The sequence below is a fragment of the Phoxinus phoxinus genome, assembly GCF_949152265.1.
Source record: "Phoxinus phoxinus genome assembly, chromosome: 9".
NCBI lineage: Eukaryota > Metazoa > Chordata > Actinopteri > Cypriniformes > Leuciscidae > Phoxinus > Phoxinus phoxinus.
Genome location: NC_136884.1, coordinates 36,461,523 through 36,470,751, shown reverse-complemented (window position 1 = coordinate 36,470,751; position 9,229 = coordinate 36,461,523). Strand labels below are relative to the sequence as shown.

At 39.5% G+C, this 9,229-nt stretch overlaps 1 protein-coding gene across 1 annotated transcript; it reads left to right on the top strand.

The window, feature by feature from the left end:
• The first annotated feature begins 586 nt into the window (after positions 1 to 586).
• On the top strand, positions 587 to 2,633 carry LOC307004150 (uncharacterized protein). The gene is made up of 3 exons (XM_079623131.1): positions 587 to 1,114; positions 1,460 to 1,956; positions 2,120 to 2,633. Exons 1-3 carry the CDS (start codon positions 910 to 912, stop codon positions 2,135 to 2,137), a joined length of 720 nt encoding a protein of 239 aa, XP_079479257.1. The 5' UTR covers positions 587 to 909; the 3' UTR covers positions 2,138 to 2,633.
• The last annotated feature ends 6,596 nt before the right edge of the window (positions 2,634 to 9,229 follow it).

Sequence of the window (9,229 nt, the reverse complement as noted above, 5' to 3'; positions counted from 1 at the left end):
TCCATTTGCTGATGTGATTTATCATTCATTTCTTCCTGTGTCCATTTTTCAACAGTTTCCCATCCAATAGCATGGCACAGTCATCTTGTAGATGCCTATTGTAGTGTTCCTTGTTGTTCAAACAACAAACATAAATTTCCCTATTTAAGTTTCCACGATTTTCCAGTGGACGCTGAAATACGTGCCCGTTGGGTTAGGGCAAAAGAGACGAGGGACCGAATTTTAAAATCCTCCGTGGGAGCACCTATGTGTGTAGTCAGCACTTTTCCCCAGAGGATATATGTACATCAGCCAGTGGACGAACCAGGATTAAGAAAGGAGCAACGCCGTCTAGATTCCCCTGGAATGACTGGGGAAAAGGTAAGACACTACTAAGCCTGGTAGTAGCTACATCAAAAAAATCATAATTTATTACATTATTTACAGTTTAAATACAATTATGCTTGTATGAAATTAACGAAGAAAAAAATAGTGTGTACATTTTTTTTATTCAGTTTATTAGTCCATATAAAAAAGTAAAATAAATCATCCTGTTGCCCAAAAAATTGCCATTTGTTATAATTGCATTTGTGGTAGTTTAGGGGCGGCAGTGGCTCAGTGGTTCATGTAGATTGTCTACAAACCGGAAGGTTGGTGGTTCAATCCCCGGTTCCACCTGACCAAGTGTCGAGGTGTCCTTGAGCAAGACACCTAACCCCAGCTGCTCCCGACGAGCTGGATCGCCTTGCATGGCTGACACCGCCGTCGGTGTATGAATGAGTGAGTGAATGGGTGAATGTGAGGCAATATTGTAAAGCGCTTTGGTGGCCATTGGGTCTGTGAAAGCGCTATATAAATGCAGTCCATTTACCATCCATAGGTATTATACATACTTTTTGGGTCCTGAGAAATTATTACTAAATATCCATAATGACATTTATGTGCATCTATTTCACATCTCTAGGAAGAGCCTCACAAGCTCGACAGCCAGTTTACCAGAGAGCAAGGAAGCATTTTAGGGCTGCAGTCCTAGATGAATCTCAGGAGATGCCTGTCCCAGGAGACATCACAGAGGAGGCACTGCCTGCGGGTGGAGTAGCAAAAGATCATGACTATGCCTATCATCCTTCTCATGGTTAGTAATGCAAAAACAGAGTAACAGGTTTTTCTATGTGGCAATAAATTACTTTGTAACTATAGGGTTCGTCGGATTCAGAGCAGCTGTGCTTACTGTGAAATGTTTTTACAGGAAGCTCAGTTACTCTGAATAATACCACACAATATGATAATGATTTGGAGGATTGAGAACCACTACAGATATTACATTGTAATCTTAGTTATTGTACTCTCTTTATTTCATAAGAGCCAAGAATTACTGTCAAGCTCACTAACAAATAACATCCAATAATGAAGACGAAGTGAAAACTAGTAGATGACTTAATGATAAACATGAAGGTGTATGCTTTTTCTTGCTTTTAAGGTAAACTGGATGCTGCTGCATGGAGAATTCAAGAGTTGGAGCTTCAGGTTTTGTCACTGGAACTTGAAATCCAGCAGCTGGTAGTTAAGCACCAGCAGCCTCTGATTTTCAAGTTCTGTGTCACAGATGAGGACTTCCGTTACTACACTAGGTTCAGCTCAAAGGAGGTCTTCACTGTGTTTTGGGAGTCAGTTTACCCTTCTGCTTCAAGGCTTTTGTACTGGTCCAAGGCACAGCGAACAGCACAAGAGACACCTAGCCCTCAGCGAAAACTTCCGCTCATTGATGAACTGTTCATGTTTCTCTGTCGTGTTGCAGCTGGGCTTCAGGAGAAAACCTTGTCATTCATCTTCGAGGTCAGCTTGTCTACTGTTAGTCGCATCATCCTAACATGGACAAGCTACCTTTACCAGGTTCTTGGCTCGCTACCATTGTGGATGACGAGAGAGCAAGTGCAGGCCACAATGCCTGACAAGTTCACGCTCTACTGCCCTCAGGTGAGAGTGATAATAGACTGCACCGAGATCCGTTGTGAAACAGCATCTTCTCTCTTACTACAGTCGGAAACGTTTTCCAACTATAAAAACCACACCACCTTTAAAGGTCTAATTGGCATTGCCCCATGTGGGGTTATCACATTTGTATCTAAATTGTACACAGGCTCCATTTCCGATATAGAAATAACTCGGCAATCGCAGATCTTGCAGTTACTTCAACCAGAAGATGGAGTAATGGCTGACAAGGGGTTCCAAATTGAGAAGATGCTGTCACAGGTGGGGGCAACCCTCATCATCCCTCCACTGAAAAAATCAAATCAGCTCAGCACAGAGGACACCCAGAAAACCCAGGCTATTGCCCGTCTGAGAATTTTAGTTGAGAGGGCGATACGAAGGGTGAAGGAGTACCACATTTGGGATGGGCTTGTTCCTCTTTCTATGGTAGGTTCAGTCAATCAGCTGTGGGCCATCTGTTGCCTACTCTCAAACTATCAGGGACCTCTTGATATCAAAGGGGACAAACCCGTCTGAAGTCTTTCCTTTCTTGGGTCAGACTAATTCTGCAGTAGTTTTAGCTGTTTGACACTGTGTAGATATACTGTAAATACAAGTGCTATGTAATATATTTTTAAATTTGTTACATTTTTTATGTTTTGTATGAATGTAGGGGTTAGTATATTTTCATAGTTATTAATGAACAATGTTGTGAAGCATTCTGTAAAAAGTATATCCAGAGTAAAATGCATTTACACCTTAATCATTAAAAGAACAAGAATATTTTTTAAACTTGCCATTTTTGATTTATTCACATATTTGGTACAGGCATATAAGTGAGGTGAAGGAAAGTAATAAAAAGCTGTCATAGCAGCTCAAAGCAACAAACAAGGTTGGAAGCAGTTCCTTGCAACCATGGAACATAAGCAAACAGGGACCAATGACAGACAATAAAGCCCATATATTTACATACAATGCAACATTGACTTAAGTTGTAAATTGAAAAAGTATTTACAACAGGAATTACGTGCATCACATATGTACCGTATATGTAAGGAATAATTGACGACAGGCCGTTGAATTATTAGAAAAATAATGCACACCCGAGGTGGTAATGCGGTCACGACGCGAAGCGGAGTAATACTACAGTTACCACACCTCTAAATATTGTTCAGATGATGTATTTCAAGACGTTTGTAAAGTTTGTGTCATTAAAACGCTCTTGTATGTAGGACTAATTCCTTGCGCATCTAAACTGCATGCTCCGTTGCTGATTCCAAAACGTCATTTTAGAGTTAGTAACGGAGGTCTGAGCCGCTGATAGCAGAGTAAAGGCCACTTAATGCTGGACACGTAACGACTAGAAACATTCTCTGACTGTGAATGCAGCAGATTTTAAACACCGCTGTGAACACACACTGAACGCGCTGAACACGCGTGCATGATCAGTCATAAGTATCAAATTACATTCATAACCGGCCTTACAGTAAGTGTGTCCCCGGCTTTATGCAGTTATTAATGCAGTTATGAGAGAGAAAGAAGCATTCGCGTCAATATTATTATTTATTTATTTATTCAATTCGTTTTAATTAATTCGTTCATTCTTTTTTTTTCTATTAGTGACAGACTAGCCTAATAAATAAAACACAAAGCCCTTTTAACAAGTATAGGCCAATCAATAATTTTTTATTTTTTATATTATCTGCAGCAGGACTATCAATTTATTGAAATATTATTTTAATTTTCTATTGATTATATATAGGACTATATAGGCTATATACTTTATTTATTAAAATTAAACTGCATATTTCCATTGATTGTGAAGTTAGACATTGAGAACTGCAGATCGAGCGCATGCGGCTGCAGTTTTCTTGTTATGAATTGTATCCTATTGTCCGTTATTACAGTGAACTACGCGCAGTGATATGGAGCTGTAATACGGTTAAGACCTGCCGGAACTACTTTAGCCGTGCGGTTCCCTGAATATAATTGCACACCGTATAACGTTCGTCAACCAATCAGATTCAAGCATTCAACGGCCCTGTAGTATAAACCCGAATATAAGACGACCGTGAATATAAGACGACCCCCCATTTTCAAGACTTATTTTTGGGACAAAAAGAGATTGTGTTTGGAAATGTTTTTGTTTTCAACAGAAAATAATTGTATTTGTAAATTGCACTGATAATTCATTCTCTCCCTTCCAGCGCACGCGCGCACCCCTCTCTCTCTCTCTCTCTCTCTCTCTCTCTCTCTCTCTCTCTCTCTCTCTCTCTCTCTCTCTCTCTCTCTCTCTCTCTCTCTCTCTCTCTCTCTCTCTCTCTCTCTCTCTCTCTCTCTCTCTCTCTCTCTCTCTCTCGCGCGGCACAGAGGAGCAACGTTTTAATTCAGTTAAACACAGATATTATGTTGCTTCTCTAATTTTACATGCAAGTATAGCCGAAATCACAGCACAGATATTGTTTTTATCTTATGTGTATTTGATTTCATCAGACGACGGCTCGATTATCAGGATTTTTGTGCAGATTAACATCTTGGAAGGGAAAGCTGGTTTTGTCTTAAAGGAGAACTCCGGTCAATTTTAACATTGAGCTAAATTTTTTGTAAATTTGGAGTGCTGTCAATACAGAGAACAACGACAAAAATCGGTGTTGCCTACACCGTGTTATCCTCTTTTTAAAGTTTGCCCACTGTTGACTTCAATGGGGCAATTTTTAAACCTTTTTTTTTATCCTCTTAACATCCTTGATGTGTCATTACATGAGCCCAGCCAAGTGATTCCTTCAGAGTGAACACGGTGAATCTGACTGCAGAAGATGTGAAAGATATTAATACAAATTATGTTAATTCAACAAGCGCACATACCTGTATTTACTTCCTGTTTTCGGTCGAAGTCCACAGTAGTCGACTGTCGAGTTCATAGGTAACTAAGCAACAGTGGAGACTCAGACGGTCAGCTGTCAGCCGAAGACGGTGCTGTGTGGTGTTTTGAGAATATCGGCTCTGATGGATATGTGGTGGAAGTTTTATGATATTCATTGATCTTTAGTAAAATATAGATGATTCAAAGAATGTCACATGTGTGACTCTCACTTGTTAGTGTGAGAAGATGATGTTTATGTACCTGGGGAGGCAGAAGGGAGAGACACTCCAGAGAACAGACGAACAAGGACCTCTGACCTAGATGTCAGAAGGCCATTTGGTGAAGGAGGGCTTATGGGCCAACTAGTGACGAATCTAAACTAGTGTTATGGCTTCCTTGTCTATGGAAAACTACCGGATGGAAATCTACTGGGAGGAAGGCTCTGGGGGGGGAGAAGACCTTGGAGATTAGGATAAAAAGCTGGTTGAGTCTGTCTGGGGGTGTGTCACTCTTCTGCACAGGGTAACAACTGTGTGTTAGACTGCTCCTATTCTTGCAAGAATAAATACTTCTAATTTATAATTTGACTCTGAGTGTCTCTTACACAGTGATATTTGTTTGATGAATTTTTGCCACAACAGATATTTGTAAAAAAAAAAAAAAAAAAAAAAAAAAAATCATCTTAGATGATCATCTATGATCACGCGCGTGAACTCGACAGTCGACTACTGTGGACTTCGACCGAAAACAGGAAGTAAATACAGGTATGTGAATTACAGGCTTGTTGAATTAACATCATTTTTATTAATATCTTTCACATCTAACCGTGTTCACTCTGAAGGAATCACTCAACATGGCTGGGCACTTGTAATGACCCATCAAGGATGTTAAGAGGATAACAGCAAGTTTAAAACTTGCCCCATTGAAGTCAATAGGGAGCAAATTTTAAAAATAGGATAACACAGTGTAGGCAACACCGATTTTTGTCGTTGTTCTCTGTATTGACAGCACTCCAAATTTACTAAAAAATTGAGCTCAATGTTAAAATTGACCGGAGTTCTCTATAATGGGTCGCGTTTCAGTCACTATTTCATATTAATTCCGTTGTTCTTTCTCCCTTTCCCCCGTGATTTTGTCTATATCGCGAATATAAGACGAACCCCCCATTTTTCGGACAAAAACCTTGTCTTATATTCGGGTATATACGGTACATAGAACTATTTACATTTGAAAAGACTGCCTCAATGTAATAATACATCCATGTAGATGTTGTGATAAAAAGAATCCAGCTTCTGTCGCATTGAGTTGATGATCTCCTCATCCCTAAATATTCTTTCAACTGTGAAGTCAGTGTGGGTATCTGTTATAAAATCACACCACTGAAGTCCACTTAAGGCCAGCTGGCCTTGAACCTGATAATAATATTTGTGGCTTTTTTTAAGGCAGGCCTGGCCTCGAACTGTGATCAGGTGTTTAACTTGAGCAACATCTTCAACATCACAACTCTTTACCGCTGCCAACCCAAATGGCGGTGTTTCTCTGGGGTTGAAGACTTTAGCATCAGGGCTGGCTGCAAGGTGAGGTGCATCAGGGTGGATGATGACCCCACACTGTGTCACAGAGACATCACAAAAATCTGAATATTGCCTCAGTATGTCAGGTTCCAGGTCCAGCCCTCTTTTCATAGCAGCTGTCTGAGGAGTTCCTCTCAAAATGCGAGCAGCTAAGGATTTTGCAGTAGACTCTCCACGGACATGGCATATCTCACCAAATCTGCTGGCTGTAAGTCGGGGTTTGCGCACCTGGGTCCACAGCTGGCATTCTGACTGCAGTCGCGTTTCTGCCTCAATAGCAGCAGAGATCTCCTTTGACACCATAAGGCTCTCTAAGTGGCATTGTTGCTTGTAGTTGGGCTCAAATTGTATGTGAAATTTAAAATTGCAACCCTCAACAGGCAACTGAGGAAATCCAGGGGCACCAGGGTGTTTAATAATGTCTCTATTTATCTCAGGAGGGCACTGGTAAGAGAGCAAAGACCCAAATGGCACAAGGCCAAATTTAGAGTCCACAAAATTAAGGGCCTCGAGGCCATGCAGCAATTTACTAATGCCTGGTTGTGGGCGTTTGTCTTGAAGCTTCTCACCACTGGCAATCATGTGAGGATCTGGAAGAGGCCCTGACAAAAAAGTGAGATTTGTCAAGTTAAATTTACATATTGTCACCTGACCTTACATATTTTAGCAGACATCAACACATAACCTCTATAAATACACATTAAAATGTTTTGAGCTGCCCCAAATAACCCTTATATATTAAGAAATGTTCATCATTTGCAGAATATATCAACTGAAGGTTTAAAGGGAAAAGATACTAATCATTGTTCTGTTATATATTAAAATATGTGGACAGGTGTTCATTCAGACGTACCACCATATGCTCTGTACAGTGTACATTTCACACCAGTTCGGGCATGATCCTTGGTCTTTGGTACTGGTTTACACACTACCATGTCATTTGTTGCCTCAGGAGCAATTCCCTGTAATATATTGATGATAAATTATTAATTGACAAAAGTCATTATAAAATTCTAGTCCAACATCATTAAATGTAATGAATGTTAATGTATTGCATGTGTCCTAGGCCGGTGCCAGGTCTGCAGTGAGCTGGTGCATGACAGAGGCAATGGCACGGTCTTGAAGCCCATGGTACAGTAGTCGGCACTTTGAAACAATAATGCCACTATGTGGTTGCAGTGCTTTCCCAGCAGAGCGGGTACATGACATGCATTCCAGTACCACAGGAACCTCTTCAGCATGAAATAATACCTGATAATAGAAACATGAAAATAAGTCTTTGCTACACAACAATTTTACATTTCATTGGGAGTAAATGAACAAACTTAAGGATTAAAGCAAATATGAACTTTGAACACGAACTTTATTTCAACTTATCACACAGAATATTTCTCAGCCTTTATTGTCCCCAAACAACCCTCTTCTGTTTTTAAATGTAAGATTGTCATCTAGTTTGGCGCCACACACTCATTGACATCAGGCTGAGAAACACACTGAACCACAATGGGACTTTGTGGGATACTGCAAAGTGTCTGCAACCGCAGCAGAACATGAAAATCAGAAAAACCTGAAGGTGATGAGCCTCCTCATTTTTCCTCATGGACCTGTGACAACGCCCTCTCACTGTCACCTCATCGACAACTACATTCAAAACTATTCCAAAGCAATGTTTTAGTGAAAGGGCACAAAATTAACCATAAATGCGTTACTGACTTTTATCTAACAATACACAATCTATAGCTAACATCAGTAATAAACATGATTGCTACATGAGTTTGCAGACACAGTAAATTAATCAAGAATATGGACTTTCACTGCAGAAGAGAAAGCTAACAACTACCGTTATCTCAACTCCTCCGCTAACATAAATTGGGCGGGACAATAAAAAATGCTTACCTTCCTTACCGCGGAAGTAACCATACACTGCTTTAAGTCAGAACGGAAGTCGCGTGACGTCATGTGAAAAGGGCCTATTGCTGTCATTAGATAATTGGAGACCAATAACTTTACTATGCACCGATTATAAGTTATTTGCCTTGGTTTATGCTAATCCTCTAAAAGTTGTACTAGGAAAACTTGTTGAGGAGTTTCAATCAGCATTCATTAAGGGAGGATATATCCAAAATCATATTAGATTAATCCTGGATATGATCGATTATCATTCAATGATACATGAGCCTTATTTTATTTATAGATTTCTTTAAAGCATTTGATACCGTGGAGCATGAATTTATATTTACAACTCTTAAAATGTTTGGTTTTGGGGAAGGGTTTTGCACGGTTATTAAAATGTTATATAATGCTATTTATAGTTGTATATCCCTCAATCCTGGAATGACTCATAGAATTGAAATTGTGTGTGGAATCAGACAGGGTTGTCCAATTTCTTCAAAATTGTTTATAATATGCATTCAAATGCTTGCTTACTTAATTATTAACCATCCTCAATTAACCATTTGTGGTTATGAGTTTCGAATCAGTAAATTTGCTGATGATAAGGTAATATTTTTAAAAGACAAATCTATAATTGAGAACGCCTTGAATAATTATTTCAGTTTTCTCAAGAGCATTGGGTCTATGCTTAAACCTAAAAAAAATGTGAAAGCCACTGAATTTGAATAAATGATTGGAGTACTCAAGCTGAATTGGATGAAATCATATTTAGCACAGGCTGATTCAATGTGGTTTCATATACCGAAGTGTGTATTCAAGAGAGTCGGAGGATTATCATTTTTGCTGAAATGTGATTTCGAGATTTCTAAATTGCCATTTAAGCTTTCAAATTTCCACAAGCAGATTTAGCACTACTGGAAAATGATATTTACCCACAACTTCACACCTC